Here is a 21,061-nt window from a genome sequence, read left to right as displayed (position 1 = left end):
AATAATTCTCTTTTTTCTCCAAAAGTGATTTCTAAGATCTGCTTCAATTTCAAGCTCTCTATATGTCAAATGTTAATTTCAAAGGAATAAAATGATATCAATTTCTATTTTATGTTATCTACTTTTGCCCCAGGTCCGTCTCCAGATTGGTTAGTTGGTGTGTCAAGTCTCGATCTTTGCCTAGAGAACTGCACCTGGATTGAAGAAAAGGTTATTGACCTCTATCCATATGATGCTGGTACAGACAATGGTATCACGTACATGGTGAGTGATAACTAATGTTATATTCAATTTCTTATCAAATTGGTTGGCACTGCGGTACCTGCCTATCATTCAAACTATAGATTCTCAATCTTGTAATACTATTGCAAAGTATTCTCCTCCTTGTCTCTAGCAAATTTTACTATTAATGAGAAGCAAAATCTCTCTGTTTATAATCTTTGTTATGTTGTATTGTACACTTTTTATATTGAAATGTGTTTGTGTATTCCAATAAATAAAATTTCATTTTTTAAAGAATTACTAGTACCCTTTATTTTTTGAAGACATGCCCGTTTTCAAAACATGATAAAGGGTACTAGTTATTCTACTATACAACTATCAAGTTGCTCTCAAGAAATTGATTGAAAACTGTTTTGTATGAAATGATCAACATTCACCCGGTCACTAACGATACTGCAGGCATGTACAGTACGCTTGTTCAAGCGTATCTGACCTGAAAGAGCACAGTTATGATACAATGTTTACATCAGTCGAAACGACTTTCAGTTTCTAACATAAAGTAAATCGCCAATAATAACAAAAATAAAACACTGGGAAATTAAAGATTACAATGATACACAAATAATTCAACCTCAAATAGAGCAGTGAAGAATAATAAAGAACAAAGAGTCGTAGAAACAAAAACCTTACCTCAAATTCGAACCGCTATTTTTCTGTTGAAGCTTTTCGCCGAAGACACAAAAAGCTTTTACAAGCATTTGAATAAGCGTGCTTGACATCATTAGTGGCCTTTAATGGAATCACAAAAATTTAATTTATTTTTTATAGTTTCATCTTCATAATTACGGTTTTTTATAGTCCCCCAACTCCCCAACCGTACCACGTGAGCCTGCTAAGCGTATAAGTAGTACATACCCCGAGGATCCTCGTTCTCCATTCTACGATCCTTCTGGCAAGGAAATGCCTCCTTTGGCAAGGATTCACCTCAAACGCACCAAGCTGGTCGAAAAGTCTTGCGACAGAAAAACCGAGGATGAACTCTTACAAGAAGTTGCTGTGGCTGAAAACAATGAGGACTCTGAAAGAAGTGAGTACTTCAGAATAAATTGAGAAATCAAAGCACGTATTGAAAATGAATATATAAAAATCCGAAAGCGCTCCACACGTGATTACTAGTTTCTAATAACTAATATTCATAAATTTAAACTGCAGTGTTCAAGAAAAATTCAAAGGTGAAATATTATTAACCAGCAGTTCGTCATTGAAAGTGGAATAGATGAGTAAACAATTTAGTATAAGTACCTTGGATGTTGCCATTTTGATAATTGGAGAGGGGGAAAATTGAAACAGTATTTCGCACGGTAAACAACTTTTGAAAAATGGGGTCCTTTTTTGACCAAACTCTCCTGTAGACGGTGTGAGAAGTTGTTGAAAGAGTGCCGCGCAAGAGATAATCTTGCCTCATCTGCTGTGGAGGAAGATTGAGATTGAGTTTGTAATTGCTGTTTTTGTATCAATGGTGACTAATTGACTGTTTTCTGTGGCATTAGTCAAAATTTCACCATTGAGCCTTACTTTTTTGAGAAAGTGTCAATTTAAATTAGATCTTTATCTAACAATAGTGTGATTTTTTTGGCACAATTGAGAAGATGACATATCAACCTCAATATTGTATGGTTTCAAATCAAGTCATAAATCGAGAGAAACTATGAAATTTCCAAGCCAGAACTTGTTTGGACGCCTCATTTCACTCGCGTGAAATTGTGGAATGGCCTCCTCGTTCACCGGACCGGTCTACTTGTGACTATTTTTTATGGGCCCAGCCTCAAAGCTCATGTATACAAACCACGTACACTTGTAGCCCTGAGTGAGACAATAACACAAGAAATTCAAGCAGTAATACGTGTAATGCTTCAGAGAAGTATGGATAACTTCTTACAACGTCTACAGGAGTGTATGGACAAAACCAGGTGTCATTTTATAACAGGTGTTATTATTCGTACTTGATGGATGTTTCAATTTTTTCAATTTCTCATATTATCAATATGACAATATTCAAGATCTAGTTCAAAAATGAGTAAATTACAGCTATTCCAAATGTTCCATTCTTCATTGCCCAACTCTGCATTATAACTTTTCCATCACCTCATTATGTGATCTGTAATACGTTTCCCGCATTGTGGATACTATCAATAATCCGATTAATTAAGTTTAGTGCTTAGGCTATAATTTGATTGTATGGTATATAGGATGTTGTGGCATTTCTCCATAGTTGAAAGAATAAGACGTTGTCAATACCACTATATTTGTTCAAAATAAATTCAAATTACAATAGAATAGAATAGAATAATGAACTTTATTCAACAAAACAATTCAAACAGTTCTCAATCTAGAAAACAAAGAATTGTTTTTCTAGAAAACAAATTGAAACAGTAAATCAGAAGTAAACAGTTCATCAGGCATGGCATTTGGCCGTCAGCCGAAGTTGAGCCGAACTTGATAATTATAATACCTAACTCTTGAGGCAAAGAAAAAGCTTTCATAAATTATATAATACAGTAATAATAAAAAATGATATATAAAATTGGCCTGGTTTGCGATTCATAACAAAACAGACAGTCTTTGAAAGAAAAGATTTTAAATGTCAATTATTGAACTCTCACCTGATTCATATGAGGATAGAGAAAAAAAAATGAATGAAATACACCCGTTTTTAACTAATTAATATTACTGTTATATGTGATGGATGGTCAGTAGTAGGTATACACGACCAAAGATTCATATTTATAAAACAATCCATTTATCACAGAGAGAATGACCAACGATTAGAGGGGAAAAATTAAAACATTAATAATTGAACTCTTCTATAATTTGTTTTCTATACCTCAGAGCCGCCCTCACATACCCCACCAAAAGTTTCCAATCCTTTCCATCCAAGTATTCTATGACCTCTTCTCTTTCCAGTCTCTACTTATTGAACCATGTCTTTCTTATCTCTCCTAGAATTTTACATCTACCTAAAAAATGAAACATGCCCTCGTTTTCCTGACTATTGCACATTGAACATCTGTGTGTTTCTTCCCGTCTTTACATTGAACATCTGTGTGTTTCTTCCCGTCATTCCGGTCTGTAATTCAGACATAGAATTTTTTAACAATGCTTGTCCAATTAGCAGCTTCACTAGCCCGAAACACCAAATTATTTCTCCTACTGCGATCCTCCAGTCCGACGACGCGTTTTTGAAGATCTTTATTTTGACGTTTCAACGTTTTTATATCTTCTTTTACTACCTTATTGTCCTCTATAATCGATCCCATAGTTGAATTGAGGGAAGAATTATCACTTTTTGTCGCCACGCCTGAAAGCCTTTTGTCCATAGCTTCTAATTTTTTTTCGAACTCCTCAAAATACTTTTTAAATCTTCCCAACTCCACGTCACTTTTTACTATTAATTTTATTGTTTTTTAGCACTTTGTAGGACTGCTTCTGGTGAACTCTTTGACCGATTACGTTTTGCAGAACCGGGAGGGCAACAATAACTTTTTATGTCTTTCTGCATTCGTGAAGGACTTAACTGGGCATTAGCGTGATTGTAATTAATGTATTAGCAAAAATTACGATAGTTTGTAAAACAATTCTCAATTCACGAGAATATGCAGCAAACGACACTTACACTTTCAACTTTTCACTTGAAACAAACAACTTAACTATTAGATAACGGAGCAACGAAAAACACGACCGTCTCTGCCAGCTGCTCCAACTCAACTTAAATTTAAATTACAGAACCAGGTTGCATGGCAATCTGCCACAACTTCAGCTGAACTGATGTTGATTGTTATTGTTTAAGGAACAGTAAATCCAATTTTAAGTTGTGTGCTTGTGTTGTAAAAGGGAAGTGAATTAAAATTGTTATCATTAAAGAAGATACAATCACTAGTGGGCTACCAACTAAATTTAATTTATATATATTTTTAAGACTGCTAGAATTTCATTTACAGTGTAATTTTCCATTCACAAAATATCAACATAGTTTTACTGCATCATTCATCCATCTATTCCCACTACCAATTTTAATTTATTTCTTTTACAACCCAAACACATAACCTATATTGAACCCCATTTCCTGTTCCTTAAACAATAACGATGAACATCAGTTGAGCTGAAGATGTGGCAGGTGGCAGCCATGACACCCATTCCTATAATTTCAATCGATTTTGATCAAATATTGTGCTATGCAAAAAAATATAGTGACCACAATTCCAACTGAGGCTATAACACTACACGTATATCTCTAGTTCGATTTCTATTTCTAATGTCCATTCCAATTACAAACAAAATTTGGAGGATTCAAAGTGTTCTCAATACAATATTTCAATTTTTAATTAGTTTATAAAATTGTCTTGAATTGGCATTTGCTGATAAACCGGCTTATTCAACACGACCCTAGATTGCATAAGATATGTGAATTGAATACAACAATTTGATTTTAATGCTTTATTAAAATTCTTAGGCGAATGTCAAGTGAGTGATTACTCGGAATGGAGTGCTTGCAGCGTTAGTTGCGGTAAAGGACTGCGCAGTCGCACACGACAGTACTTGGATTCCAGATCGGCGAAAAATGCCAATTGCGATCGACAACTTGTTGCCAAGGAAATGTGTGTCTCAACAAATAAGTACTGCCCGTGAGTACAATCAATAATGACTCACTCCTAAATATGCAATGAATAAGTGAATTTATTTCCTCCAGCAAAATACATTTACAAATCCGTTTTTATTCAATATGCTGGGTAGTGAGTTTTCCATCTTACAAACTTGATCAAGATCTTATCCAAATAATCTATGAAGTTCACTCATAATCATTTCAAAATAGTAATTAGCAAAAGGCATTTAAAAAACGAAGATATTATAAGCTCCAGATCATCTTTAAATAATAGGCCTATGAACAAGAGGAATTATTAAAGCTAAAGAAAGTAGATTATTATCCCAATTACAAGTATGAATCTCAATATACTTGAACTACACTTACTATGAACCTTGAACATAATCTGTATGAACTCACTCTACAAAATGATCTCCTGAATATGAACTGGAACTGTTATTTGAAAATAAAAATTATATTATGTAATAATAAATTATATTTTAAATGTCTGTGACACACTTCATCTATACCTCTAACAATTCGGTGTGAAATGTTCCTTTCAAATAAATATGCTCATCATTTTCCTCATCCAATCATTTCTGATTCATGGCTCACTGTGCACTAGGTCGGAATTGGCAGATTGTGCTAAAGAGTGGAATTATTTATTACAACCTCGTTAATTCAAATATCTATTTTACAAACTTTTATCAATCATTACTGGCTAGTAGTGCCCAGTACACTTATTATTGTTCTGATGTTTGTTCAAATCAGGAGTAGTCATCATAATGATATTATAATATTATACAAATACAAGGAAGATCTACAGTATGAGTTATTTTTTGGTGATTCTCTTTTAGCGGTGAGGAAGAAGAAGAGGAAGATAAGTTGGAAGATTTGAATGAAATGTGCCGAGTAAAAGAGTGGAGCAGATGGAGCTCTTGCTCAACTACTTGCGATATGGGTATCAAAATGCGCACTAGAACATTCGAGAATAGACAGGCTAGAAAACACTGTCAGCATATCAACACTGTCGAGAAAGAAAAATGCATGATGCCTCCCTGCACCAATCAAGAAAAGGTAATTAAGTACCGTACTAGTACCTGAAATCTCTTCAAGAATGAATTCTCTTGAAAATTAATAATTATTATTAAACGAAAATCCAAATTAATTAGCATTTGAATAATTGCAATATTTCAGTAATGTCCATCTGAATTCTCTTAAAGCTTCATATAAAAATTAACTGATACAATGGCCAATTAAATGTGGATCTCCACATATCAGTATGAGTGAACGTGACCTACATAGTGAAAATAAAATTCGCATGAGTTCCAATTGGGCTATTCCCAATCAGCGCGGACTGGAGAGTATGAATATTCCCATAAGAACTCAGGTGAATAATATTCTCACTGTAACCGGACACCGTCACTGATACTGATATGTGGGAATCAAGGTTGATGCGGCTATGAACCTGTAAATTGAGGGGTTGAACTAAATCTCAATTTTTAGTTTGAAAGATATTATATTTAATTCTCAGGTTTGTCGTCTAAATAAAACCTTATTCAATATTATAGTTCTACTCAATACACAGCTCATCATGGTTGTAAGCAGATTACTTCAGTAATCAATTAATAAAACTAGTAATGTTTAGATTCCATAACAGTATTGACAAATTTAGAATTTTCCACAGGATGTATTTGGAAACATACAATTTCTAGACTCATGTTATTCGATTGTTTTAATACAATCCATATAATCAAGTCCTGAAGTTTGATTCATTTTGCTTTAGAAAAGTATAAATCTATAAAATCAAAATGGCACTGATTCATTCATTCACTCATTCATAATCAACAGAAGTAAAGGGCGCAGTGTATTTGTTCCAGCTTCCACAGTATCTCCAAAACAACATCTTTAACATCTTTTATGAATGCTGGAAGGGCCTCCCAGTGGTGCGCCTGGATACCTAAGTGTGGGATGGAGACCTGCACTTGGGGAACTAAATCAAATACAAGCCATAGCGGATCGGTAATAGCCGCCAAGCCATAAAAAGGGTTGTGGTGGCCGGAACAAGTGTGAAGCTCCTGAACAACTATGAGCTCCTGGTCCAAAATGGGTGGGGTTGGTGAATGTTGGATATTGGCAGTAAGAGCATTATTCATGTCAATATTGTATTGGTGTTATAGAGAGTGCGCATAGTTATTTTGGCAGCCGAACTATCCATTGGATCTCCCGGCTTTTTTTATCATGGACAATTCGAGAAACAGTTCTTTTCAGAACTACTCTATGAGAAGACTTGGCCCTGGCATAAAAATATGTCACTTGAACATTGAGGGTATAAGCAGAGCTAAAAGCGAGTGTGTATCAAAACTGATGCTGGAGCTAGGTGTAGATGTTATAGCACTGCAGGAGACTCACACAGAAACACAAGAACAGCTTTGTTCAAGAGGGCATATTCCCGGCTATGACTTAATTGGTGCTACCTATCACAAATCCTATGGAACAGCAACTTATATAAGAAGTACTCTGGAGGAAGTTGAACTCATCTCAGAGAGTCAGGATGATAATATTCACCTGGTTGTGATTAAAATAAAAGATCTCACTATAGTGAATGTGTACAAACCTCCAGCTTCAGATTGGCCAAGTCAAGTTCTACCAAAATTTGATCACCCATGTATGTTTGTTGGAGATTTCAACAGTCATCATGACATGTGGAACTATGCTCAAAATAACAGCTGTGGCTTATCACTTGTTGAATGGTCAGAGGACAATATTATGTATCTGGTTTTTGATGCCAAAGACAGAGGCTCCTTCCGATCAGCTGCATGGGGTAGAGACTACAACCCTGATCTGTGCTTCATCAGCAAGAATAGTTTGGGACAACCACTGCCTGCAGTGAGATATGTTTTATCTGATTTCCCTCATAGCCAGCACAGGCCTGTCCTTATAGACACTGGTATCCAGATACCTCTCATAAGATCAGTCAACCGGCCAAGGTGGAACTTTTCTAAGGCAAACTGGGAGAGGTATGCAGAGGATCTTGATAAGTGCGTCCGATGGATACCTCCCACCAAGGAGAACTACTGGAGGTTTGTGGGTGCAGTGACATCAACTGCAAAGAAATTCATTCCTAGAGGTTGCAGGAGGGAGTATATTCCTGGCTGGAATGAGAGATGCAACACCCTATTCAAAAGACTCAAGGAAAGTGGGGATAACGGGGTTGCTGATGAGCTACTGCAGGCGCTTGACAGTGCAAGGAGAGAGAGATGGGAGAAAACAGTGGAGGGACTTGACTTCAAACACTCCAGCCGTCAGGCTGGGAGCTTGCTCAGAAAGCTTGGTGCAGCCAGGAAGCCTGCCAGACAGGTTAGTCAAATGGATCCAAACCTGGTTGCAGATCATATTATTGGAGTTTCAAGAGTTAGCCTTAATATTGATCACACCATGAAGATAAAAGATCAATTAACAGACCTTAGATGAGAACCCTCCCAAATGAACACCTCTCTGCTCCTTTCACAGTAGATGATGTGAAAAGTGCTCTGAGAGATTTGAGGCCTGGCAAGGCCCCTGGATTTGATGGTATCCACCCAGAGTTCTTATTGCATGCAGGAAAAAATACTGTAAGATGGCTGAGTCGGTTCTATACAACCATGCTAATCACTGGGAAAATTCCTCATGAGTTGAAGAGATCAAAGATTGTTGCAATATTGAAGCCTGGGAAGCCAGGTGACTGTCCTGGTAGCTACCGCCCAATTGCTCTCCTAAGCATAGTCTATAAATTGCTTGAAAGACTACTTTTCAAGAGAATAAGTCCAGCAATTCTCAATGTTATCCCAGTAGACCAAGCGGGGTTCAGGCCAGAGCGTAGCTGTGAGGACCAGGTCTTGGCTCTCACAACTTACATTGAGGCTGGGTACCAGAGGCAGGAGAAAACAGCTGTTGCATTTGTTGACTTGAAGGCAGCATATGACACTGTCTGGAGAGAGGGGCTCATATTTAAATTGCTGCAAGTCATTCCATGTCAACTGATAGCTAGACTCATGAACAACATGCTGAAAAATAGATCATTTCAGGTCTCAATGGGACACAAGATGAGCAGAACTAGAAGACTGGATAATGGCCTGCCTCAAGGCTCTGTTCTGGCTCCCCTTCTCTTCAACCTATATGTTTCAGACCTTTCCCCTGTTTTAGGTCCAGAGTCTTTGCTTATGCAGATGACATAGCCCTTGCCACACAAAACAAGGACCTGGAGAGCAGCGAGGAGACCCTAACCAGTGACCTGGATGCTCTAGCAGTTTATTGCTCAAAATGGAGACTCTGCCCGAGCATGGGAAAAACTGAAGTGTCTGCCTTTCACCTGAATAATAAAATGGCAAATGCCAAGCTGAAGGTGACAATGAGCAACACTAAACTGTGCCACAACAGTTTTCCAAAATACCTTGGTGTTACCCTTGATAGGACACTCTCCTTCAATCAACACATTACAAACATGGTAGCCAAGGTGAAGACGAGGAATAATTTAATACAAAAATTATGTGGCACCACATGGGGCTCATCTCCATCAACTCTGAGGTGCTCAAGCCTTAGTCTGGTGTATTCTGCTGCAGAGTATTGTGCTCCATCCTGGATGAACAGCTACCACACTAAGTTGTTGGATGTGCAACTTAACAACACAATGCGCATTATTACTGGAGCCCTGAGAACAACACCAGTTTCCTGGCTACCTGTTCTTAGTGGGATACCACCGCCCAATCTGCGCAGATGTCAGGCCCTACTGCGACTGCACAACAGGATATGCTCCAGCCAGCAGCTCCCAATTCATGAGGATATCCCAGACCTGAACATGAGGAACCTCAATTCCAGAAAGCCAACAATAAAGCTGGCAGAGCGCCTCAAGAGTGAGAACTTTTGTTTGATGGAGAGATGGAGAGAGGAAGCACCCCCTATAATTCCAGATGCTCTCAGACAGTGCACCAGGCCACCAGGATTTGACCTTCCTAGACACGCATGGGTCGCATTAAACCGAATCCGAACATTGCACGGTAGATGCAAAGCATCTTTTCAAATGGGGCTTTATAGACTCTCCAGGATGCGATTGTGGAGCTCCATTGCAGACAATGAAACACATTGTCTATGAATGTGACAGACGTGCCTACCCGGGTGACAGTAATGACTTTACTGTGGCAAGCCCTCAGGCGATCCAGTACATTTTAAATTTGGACGTGCACTTGTAATCAGTGCGAAATTACAAGGACTTACGAATAAGGAAATGCCATACGCTATATATATAACAGAAGTAAAAATCTACTGAACCAAAAACGTTCCAATTTGGCATGTATGTTTTAGTTGGACTTCTAGAGGTGCACCAAAAACGGATTTAAAAAAATCCCCAAACATACGCCTAAAATCTGTGTTTTTCAAGAACTGATTGACAAAAATGTTCAAATTAGGTGCACAGGATCAGCTGTGATTAAAAATGATGTACTGGAGGAGTTTTAGAATAACGCCAAAGATCCGCTCAAAATCGGCGTTTCTCAGTTTCTCAGGTTTTTGAGCGTTTTCTCAGATTCTTCAAGAACGAATTAAGATAAAATTTTCAAATTTGGTACAGTAGTCCAGCTAGGATCAAAAAATTTTGTCTTCAGAGGACTTTAAGATAATGCCAAAGATAATCCCTAGATGGTGGTTTTACTGCATTTTCCTAGCGCCTCCAGCGTTTGTTCTGCGTTTTCTCAGATTTTACTAGAACCAATTGAGATAAGATGCTCAAATTTAGCAATGAAGTTCAGCTAGGGTTTATAAATTTTGTCTCAAAAGGACTTGAGAATTACGCCAAAGATACGACCAACAGGAGTGATTTCACAGAGATTTCCTAGCGTTCCCCAGAGCTGTTACAAATTTGGTACACAAGCTCGGCTGAGGTTTGAAAATGTTGTATAGGAGGAGTTTCGAAATAACGCTAAATATCTGCTCAAAATCGGCCGTTTTATTTAGCTTGAAGGAGCCTGAAAGTCTGTATTTGACTATTTGACGGGAGGGAGGAAGTTCAAATGAAGAATGCAGGCGAGTAAAGCGAGTCTGCTGTTATTAATTCTGGATGTTACAGCCGGAGGTCAAGGAGGTGGAGGCCCCTGGTAAAACCAGCTAGTTTGTTCTATATTTCTATGTACTAAACACACTGTACAATCTAGATTCTTAGATTACTGTGTACTTGGTAACCACATCTGCTATAATTTGAGGAAGACATTTCTGCACTCTACTTGGAGATGTTGTAGAGTTATAGAGTACAAGTCTTCAATTTTGTTTGAATAAGAATAAACAAGTAGAAAATACAACGTATAGTTCTTACAGATTCAAGAAGAAATTTAATATCCAGATATTGTGATTTTTTGAATTCTACGGTCTATGCACAATTCACAACTCCAATTGAACGCTTTTTAGGTCCAAATTTTTTCAGACATGGTTATGGTTATTTTTTCAGACATGGTATACTGTACAGTCTTTATACAGAACACAACAAAAAGTCTTCATAGGTCAAATTGCTCTAAATTGAAATTTGTTCTTTTTCGATTCAGGAAGATCCTCTGTGCCCAACCACTCCATGGAGCGAATGGAGTCCATGCAGTGCAACTTGTGGTCCAGGTGTTTCCATTCGAACCAGAGAGCTTCTCAACAAAGATGATCGATGCAAATCCAGAGTGCAACTGAACCAGCAATTCTCTTGTCATCAGGAAGATTGTGTCTTCGATTTGGAAACAGCAAAAGGTATTTTCACGGAAATATTATTACAGTAATTACAATAGAGTCAGAAATTTGAGAACAGGTTATGAGCTTTTAGATATTCTTTCGATTTGGATCAACCTAATCCATTTTAAATGTTGTTTTCAATAGAATTTAACTTCATTTGAAAATTTCAAAAAAACGAAAGTATACTGGTACAAATGTACACCTGTATTAAATAAAAAGTCTAAAAAATTGTCTTAGTCTTTTCATTTAAACGAATAATTACCAAAATATCAACTTCTCAACCACACAAAAAATATACACCTGTATACTATACACATTACGATTTAACCGAAAGTTAAACACTTATGTATACTAATGTGTTCATCTATTTAAACTTACAAGTTTTTAACTTTGTATTAAACTTACAAGTTTCTTTGACATACTGTATACAATAATAGGAAAAGTTTGCATTTTCGTCCTTAAAAACAATCTCTTGTTTCATTGACACATTTTGTTCAGTGGTGGTTGTGTAATACTAGGGTTGTTTTTATAACAATTCCTTTGTTATTTTATGATCTTAATTTATTTATTGAATTTAGTTTTAATTTCTCTTTATTTATGTCAACGTTGTCACTTTTCAAGAAATTTAAGCTTTGAATTGTCATAATTGTAAGTTATGACAAATGAATATAAAACACTCATTATAAAAACTCATTCATTTCATAGAAATGTCTCTACTGAAATGTCATTCAATGACGATTCTATTTAGAGAGCCCAACATCATATACATCAATGTCCATTTTCATGAATGAAAGATTCTGCCGTTCTAGAAGAAAATGTACATGAAGCCTATTTCATATGTCATATCCTTATATGCATGCATACAATTACCTATCATTCTACAAGCTCTTAATATTACTGTCACTTCAGTAAAATTGCATCCTGCTGCCTGCTACATTGCCTATAGTGAGGTCCACGTTATAATGGCAGTGGAAAAAGATAGGAAAACAACGTTGCCGATCTTCTGTCTTGTCAATGCCTTCTATAGACGGTAGCTGATACAGGTTTGTTGATGTAATATTGTCTGTTCTTTCTCGTTTAAAATTATCATCTATATTTTATTAAGCAAGAAATTATCTTTCTCAATAATTTCATTATGAATTTTCATAATTAAGATGAAATATTTTGTTAATTTATCATCAATTCTACATTGTTAAAAGCCGATCTGGCAGCAGAGCAAAGCGAGAAAGAGATAGCGCGCTAACAGTTTTGTTGAATGATAGACAAGGATAGCAATACCATTGCTAAACAAACACTGCCATTATAACATGGACCTCTCTATAGATGTGAGGTTCAAAGCTACACAGTTGAGATTCAAGTGCTCCACAAATACAAAATTTCACAAGAATTATTGAATCTTGGGATTTTGGGAGTCAGGGGATGTCCCATATCCCATAAACGTTCACTCGTTGACTTTCTAAAAAGTGTAGAAATCTGCATTCATAAGAAAATAGACTAAGAATTTTATTTCACATTCCATGATTCTCATCGTCATCAATGCCATCTAAATACAAACTTTATCACGTAATTTTCAAAAAATAATATGCTTTATTTTATGTGGGAGAATAAGTAGTGTTGATGTTACCAAAAACGTCCGGTTCTTGGTGGTTTCTCTTTTTTACTATGAAGTGGATACTTACCGGTTTATGAGAACTGAAGTCAAATACCTATAGTTTTTGCTGGGCTGCATCGATCAATCATCGATTATCTTCAATCATTTGGTCATACTTAGTTCACCTAGATATAACATAGTATTGAGCTGACCGTGAATAAAAAAAATACATCTAGCTCGGTGCAATCCAGATACTTTGAGAAAAGTCTCAGTAAATTTTTTTGAATAAAAATTGATATTTTGGAATTTTTCCTCAATTGAAATAACACTCTTTTGTCACATCCACATGACCACATGAATGTAGATGCGACAAAAATAAAACTGTTTTTCAAAAGTCTCAGTTATGAGAAGTTCAAATTGAACGAGTCAATTGACCGTTTTCTATTATTGTGAAAACTTCAATTACAGCATTGCTCAGTTTTTTATAATATGTTCCTATGTACGGTATTTTCAGTGAAATTGGAAAATATTTGTTCATGTTTATCGAATCTTGAAATAATATTTGTAATTGTATTGCTTTTTGTTGCAGAGGTATGTGTGCTTGCCGAAGCCAAGGGACCTTGCACTGGCCAGTTCGAGCGGTGGAGATTTGAACCACGCAAAGGCATGTGTGTACCATTCCTGTATGGAGGCTGCCGCGGTAATCGTAATAACTTTGCAACGGATATTGAGTGCCTCAATCTGTGCTCAGTAGTCAGAGGTAAGAACTATCCTCCATATCTGGGGCTCGTTTCGCCAATGTCACAAGTTACATATTCATCTATGTATTTCATATGGGCCCTGTCTGACATTGTTTTGAATCTCGTGGTGCAGTTACTATAGCATAATAACAAACATGTTAATTTTAAGAACATCATGTTTTTAATAGTGACTTGATATTCCTCAACCCTCAATCATCTAGATCATTTATTATTTTATGATTTATTTTTAAAAAATCAGTCTCACATGGAAAAGTCAGCATATCAAACAGCATTAGTTCCCTATATATTGAATTAGTGAACATTTTGTCTGTTTTTCACTCGTCATAACCGGTTATTGAAGGAATTAACTGAATATCATAAGAATAAAAGGTGAATTCAAAAAATAACAGGGGTTTGAAAGATATTTGGACACTTCCTATGTAAAGACAGGTACATCTGCTTGTGAAACAGAAAAACTAACAAGTCTGTTCTATTTTCCATTGAATATGTAACTTGTGACTTGCAATTTGTGACCCCGAATTTTACTTCAGAGTTTTAAGTGACATGGATAACAACAATTTAAACTTTGTACTTCATTTCGTATTCTCCAATAATTTTCAAATTTAATTATTTCTCTGTCTCAAAAACAAAACAAAAAAACGATGATGGGGAATTATGAGGTAGTGAGGTCTGCTTTAGGTTAACTGGGCTCTACTTTAAAATATTTGTGGATGAAGCGCTTTAAAAGTTAGAATATTTATATTTTCGACAACTATGTTCAGACACTGGATTGAAAATAATAGACTATAATTATTTCTATTATATCACTTAATATGCCTAAATATATGAAACCTTTGTACTTTAACAACTTTATTATTATTGAAAAAACTAAGTGCCTCCCAGTTTTCCAACGTAACAGCCCAGGACCAATTGAGCTCATATTGCATTCATGTGGCAATCCATTGTCTGCTGTCTGTGGCTGTCCACCTATTGAACAAGTTAAACAGTATAGGTATCTGGATGTTGTATTCGATCATAAGCTGAGCTGGGCAGCTCATGTGCAGTACCTTAAGCAGCGGCTGCGAAAGCTGAACTACGCATTTGGTCAGCTAGGGCAAGTCCTGGGTGCCGGTCACTGTAGGAACGTTTATCATGCTTATGTTCAGTCCCTGCTCGAATATGGCTTCTTGGCGTGGGGGGGGGGGGTGCCTCATCCAATGTATTGCAGCCCCTTGCAGTTTCACAAAGATCACTCATGAAAACGCTTCTTTTGAAAAATAACATATACCCTACTCATTTGTTGTTCCTGGAATTTCCAGTTTTGAATATTAAACAGCTCTTTATTAAAAACCTTTTAATTTCTAAAAAAAAACAAGTCCCTGTTTACAGAAATTCAGCATAATTATCCTACCAGAAATAGATTAAATATTAACATCCAAATCCCTCGTCTCGAAAACTCAATGCAATTATCAAACTCTTTCCATTTGGCCCATTGGCTCTATCGTGATGCTCTTCCAGAAATTCTATAAATTGGTGAGGGGTGTAGCATCGCCATCTATAAGCGTGGAGTGAGCAGATGGCTTCTCAGTATTGGCCCGGTGGCTGCAGTGGCTCTGTTGCGGTCTCCTTATGTCTAGCTGTAATAGCCCGTCCTAATAGTCCGTCCTTACCTATTGGGTTTGTTCAGTTTTTTGTTTCCCTTCAACCACAGATACTGTACTTTTTATTTATATTTTGATCGTATGATACCTTAAATGCCGCAAATTAAATTAATTAACTTTTTTAGTTCAAGTCACTTGTTAAACTATTATTTTTGCTTATAATTTTCAATTTCTTATTTTATAGTTATTTTCTTAGTGACTAGATATCATATAGTATCTAGTGTCAATAAAGCATTGTTATTATTTTTCTTATAGAGTCAGAAGACTCCTCCATGCACACGGACTTATCGTCCAAGCATGGAGTTATTCATTTACTTTTTACTTGTTTTTCATATTAATGTTACAATCTAATATATTGCGTTTACTTTGTTTTTACATACTATGTAATGTATAAAGTTTTTGAATAAATTGAAATTGAATTGAGAATACTTTTTAAATTACATAATGATATTCTTTGGAAAATGATATCTCACAAAAACTGACATTCTAATAAATTAGGTACTTTATAACACGTCCCTCTGGTATATTTTGCTTTGCTCTGATTTTCATTGCAAACTTTATCTTTGGTAATGTTCTCTATTAAAAAATGTTGAATGAGCCCATATTATCTTAATTATATTGTAACCGCCCCAGATGGGGATAGAGAGATCTCTAAATTCTAAAGGACGAGTCATGGAACTTGATTAACAACAAACATTGTATTACCTAATGAATTTCTCATTTATGATGCAAACTACTTGACATTTGAAGAACGAAATATGCAGTACATTTTATCAAAATGTTATTTCTACTAAAACTACTTACCAATAAGATCCTGCTAACTTTATAAATTTCACTACAACAAAACAGTTACTAATTAGGAATTCGGTCGGGTGAAAGTTTTTATAAAGAGCTAGAATTTTGACACTTAGCCACCGCTATCACTCCCACTGGTCACTATCACTATCACCAAAACACAGGACACTCTCACGCCTAGCATGATGCCGTCAAAATTGCTAAAACTTTTTGCAATACGGTATGGATTTTGATCCGCTCGGTACCTCGGTTGTTTAACGACTGGACCCCTCTCGACGTGAGTTTGGTGGTGCTGCCTAAGGCCCTGCTGCTAGTGGAGCAGTGAGTCGGTTGTCACTTGATTGGGCAAGCTGGTCTGCAGCCAGGTGTGCAGTATTCCTCTGTGAAAATATCTACAGGCCACCGCACATCCGCCGTGTCCTTGCCACGTGGAGCCAGCCCCCTCATCCCTCACAACTAGCAAATATCCCTCAATTTGATCGCCTGCTCTCACAGCCGTGCACACATAACTTAGCACAATCTTATTGTCGCTGCAATACTACTTACTCACTAAATTATATTTTCTCACTATAGTCCAACTACGGAAATTGTTATTTTAATATCAGAGTCTTTTCTCCTGGAAAATCCTTAATCTAAAACATGAAAAAATCAATCAATAAATAAGTAATCAAATCCTACCCATATCACAATATCTTGACACAACAATCAGTTAATTTATCAGCTTGTATGTAATCTAATGTATAGCAGCAAGTTTGATAAATGTAGATAAAATTCTCACCAATCATTGAAACTGCGTATATTATAATGGAGAACAATGGTTTATATTATTTGCGCCAGCTGTAATTTTTATTCAATACTAGCAGGTAACCCGTGCTCCGCAAGGGTCTAATTAGATGCTTGACAAACTGAAAACTTGACCTACTAGAATCTTGAAGATTTTGAAATCCTCGGTAAATTGATATTCTATATGCAACATTTCAAGTTAATCAATTTAGTAGTTGAAACGTGATGATGCGTCATTCGTGAATTTCCTATCCCGTACGTATAAAAGTCAATTATTTGCTTTATTATATTATAGATTTCAGCATACTCAGCATATTACTCCTCGAAATGCTGTCCTTTTGTGTTATTTCACCTGCAGTTGCTCGATGATTTTTTCATCCGTTTTGCAGAATTTTTCAGAAATGTTATGTTATGAACACAAGCTATTATATTAACATACAGTTTGCTGTGTATATGAGAAGGTGTTTCATTTAATGGAGTCAGTCGTGTTATATGAATGTTGTGATGCAATGGACGTAAAACATAAGTTACCGGTAACCAAGTTCAAAACAATAAACTTGAATTTTAAAAACATTATGGAGTGAAAATGCACTTACATTGGTATTAGTGACGATCGTTTCGACCTGTTGTTGGTCATCATCAGACTGTAGGACACGTAACCTTGACATTACAGTAAATTCCTACATCATCAGACTGTAGGACACGTAACCTTGACATTAGAGTAATTTCCTACATCATCAGACTGTAGGACACGTAACCTTGACATTAGAGTAAATTCCTACATCATCAGACTGTAGGACACGTAACCTTGACATTAGAGTAAATTCCTACATCATCAGACTGTAGGACACGTAACCTTGACATTAGAGTAAATTCCTACATCATCAGACTGTAGGACACGTAACCTTGACATTAGAGTAAATTCCTACATCATCAGACTGTAGAACATGTAACCTTGACATTTGAGTAAATTCCTACAACAAAACAGTTACTAATTAGGAATTCGGTCGGGTGAAAGTTTTTATAAAGAGCTAGAATTTTGACACTTAGCCACCGCTATCACTCCCACTGGTCACTATCACTATCACCAAAACACAGGACACTCTCACGCCTAGCATGATGCCGTCAAAATTGCTAAAACTTTTTGCAATACGGTATGGATTTTGATCCGCTCGGTACCTCGGTTGTTTAACGACTGGACCCCTCTCGACGTGAGTTTGGTGGTGCTGCCTAAGGCCCTGCTGCTAGTGGAGCAGTGAGTCGGTTGTCACTTGATTGGGCAAGCTGGTCTGCAGCCAGGTGTGCAGTATTCCTCTGTGAAAATATCTACAGGCCACCGCACATCCGCCGTGTCCTTGCCACGTGGAGCCAGCCCCCTCATCCCTCACAACTAGCAAATATCCCTCAATTTGATCGCCTGCTCTCACAGCCGTGCACACATAACTTAGCACAATCTTATTGTCGCTGCAATACTACTTACTCACTAAATTATATTTTCTCACTATAGTCCAACTACGGAAATTGTTATTTTAATATCAGAGTCTTTTCTCCTGGAAAATCCTTAATCTAAAACATGAAAAAATCAATCAATAAATAAGTAATCAAATCCTACCCATATCACAATATCTTGACACAACAATCAGTTAATTTATCAGCTTGTATGTAATCTAATGTATAGCAGCAAGTTTGATAAATGTAGATAAAATTCTCACCAATCATTGAAACTGCGTATATTATAATGGAGAACAATGGTTTATATTATTTGCGCCAGCTGTAATTTTTATTCAATACTAGCAGGTAACCCGTGCTCCGCAAGGGTCTAATTAGATGCTTGACAAACTGAAAACTTGACCTACTAGAATCTTGAAGATTTTGAAATCCTCGGTAAATTGATATTCTATATGCAACATTTCAAGTTAATCAATTTAGTAGTTGAAACGTGATGATGCGTCATTCGTGAATTTCCTATCCCGTACGTATAAAAGTCAATTATTTGCTTTATTATATTATAGATTTCAGCATACTCAGCATATTACTCCTCGAAATGCTGTCCTTTTGTGTTATTTCACCTGCAGTTGCTCGATGATTTTTTCATCCGTTTTGCAGAATTTTTCAGAAATGTTATGTTATGAACACAAGCTATTATATTAACATACAGTTTGCTGTGTATATGAGAAGGTGTTTCATTTAATGGAGTCAGTCGTGTTATATGAATGTTGTGATGCAATGGACGTAAAACATAAGTTACCGGTAACCAAGTTCAAAACAATAAACTTGAATTTTAAAAACATTATGGAGTGAAAATGCACTTACATTGGTATTAGTGACGATCGTTTCGACCTGTTGTTGGTCATCATCAGACTGTAGACACGTAACCTTGACATTAGAGTAAATTCCTACATCATCAGACTGTAGGACACGTACCTTGACATTAGAGTAATTCCTACATCATCAGACTGTAGGACACGTAACCTTGACATTAGAGTAAATTCCTACATCATCAGACTGTAGGACACGTAACCTTGACATTAGAGTAAATTCCTACATCATCAGACTGTAGGACACGTAACCTTGACATTAGAGTAAATTCCTACATCATCAGACTGTAGGACACGTAACCTTGACATTAGAGTAAATTCCTACATCATCAGACTGTAGAACATGTAACCTTGACATTTGAGTAAATTCCTACATCATCAGACTGTAGGACACGTAACCTTGACATTAGAGTAAATTCCTACATCATCAGACTGTAGGACACGTAACCTTGACATTAGAGTAAATTCCTACATCATCAGACTGTAGGACACGTAACCTTGACATTTGAGTAAATTCCTACATCATCAGACTGTAGGACACGTAACCTTGACATTAGAGTAAATTCCTACATCATCAGACTGTAGGACACGTAACCTTGACATTAGAGTAAATTCCTACATCATCAGACTGTAGGACACGTAACCTTGACATTGGAGTAAATTCCTACATCATCAGACTGTAGGACACGTAACCTTGACATTAGAGTAAATTCCTACATCATCAGACTGTAGGACACGTAACCTTGACATTTGAGTAAATTCCTACATCATCAGACTGTAGGACACGTAACCTTGACATTAGAGTAAATTCCTACATCATCAGACTGTAGGACACGTAACCTTGACATTTGAGTAAATTCCTACATCATCAGACTGTAGGACATGTAACCTTGACATTTGAGTAAATTCCTACATCATCAGACTGTAGGACACGTAACCTTGACATTTGAGTAAATTCTACATCATCAGACTGTAGGACACGTAACATTGACATTTGAGTAAATTCCTACATCATCAGACTGTAGGACACGTACCTTGACATTAGAGTAATTCCTACATCATCAGACTGTAGGACATGTAACCTTGACATTTGAGTAAATTCCTACATCATCAGACTGTAGGACAGTAACCTTGACATTAGAGTAAATTCCTACATCATCAGACTGTAGGACACGTAACCTTGACATTTGAGTAAATTCCCACATCATCAGACTGTAGGACACGTAACCTTGACATTTGAGTAAATTCCTACATCATCAGACTGTAGGACACGTAACATTGACATTTGAGTAAATTCACACAGTCTGATGATGACCAACAACAGGTTGAAACGATCGTCACTACCAATGTAAGTGCATTTTCACTCCATAAGTGTTCTTTGAAATTCAAGTTTAATTTTAATAGTGAAAAGGTATGGATATGTAACAGAGTCAAAACAATAATTAATGAAAACACAAAGATTTAGTGAAATATCACGAATATATTATTGACTTTCGTGACATTCGACTCTTTGTGTTTTCATTATGAACACATTATTAATACATCTCAACAAACACTGTGTCAGAAGTTTA

General features: G+C 36.5%; 1 protein-coding gene across 1 annotated transcript in view; it reads left to right on the top strand.

The window, feature by feature from the left end:
• The window catches only part of LOC111053717 (spondin-1), a 31,646-nt gene that overhangs the window by 9,548 nt on the left and 1,037 nt on the right, over positions 1–21,061 (top strand). Inside the window, exons 6-11 of the mRNA XM_022340637.2 lie at positions 134–264; positions 1,081–1,309; positions 4,733–4,904; positions 5,719–5,938; positions 11,431–11,620; positions 13,783–13,953. Coding sequence (XP_022196329.1) covers positions 134–264; positions 1,081–1,309; positions 4,733–4,904; positions 5,719–5,938; positions 11,431–11,620; positions 13,783–13,953 — 1,113 coding nt within the window. The remainder of the gene's footprint in view (positions 1–133; positions 265–1,080; positions 1,310–4,732; positions 4,905–5,718; positions 5,939–11,430; positions 11,621–13,782; positions 13,954–21,061) is intronic.

This window comes from Nilaparvata lugens, chromosome X (genome assembly GCF_014356525.2).
Source record: "Nilaparvata lugens isolate BPH chromosome X, ASM1435652v1, whole genome shotgun sequence".
In the NCBI taxonomy this organism is placed as follows: domain Eukaryota; kingdom Metazoa; phylum Arthropoda; class Insecta; order Hemiptera; family Delphacidae; genus Nilaparvata; species Nilaparvata lugens.
This window is presented reverse-complemented; position numbering and strand designations above follow the sequence as displayed.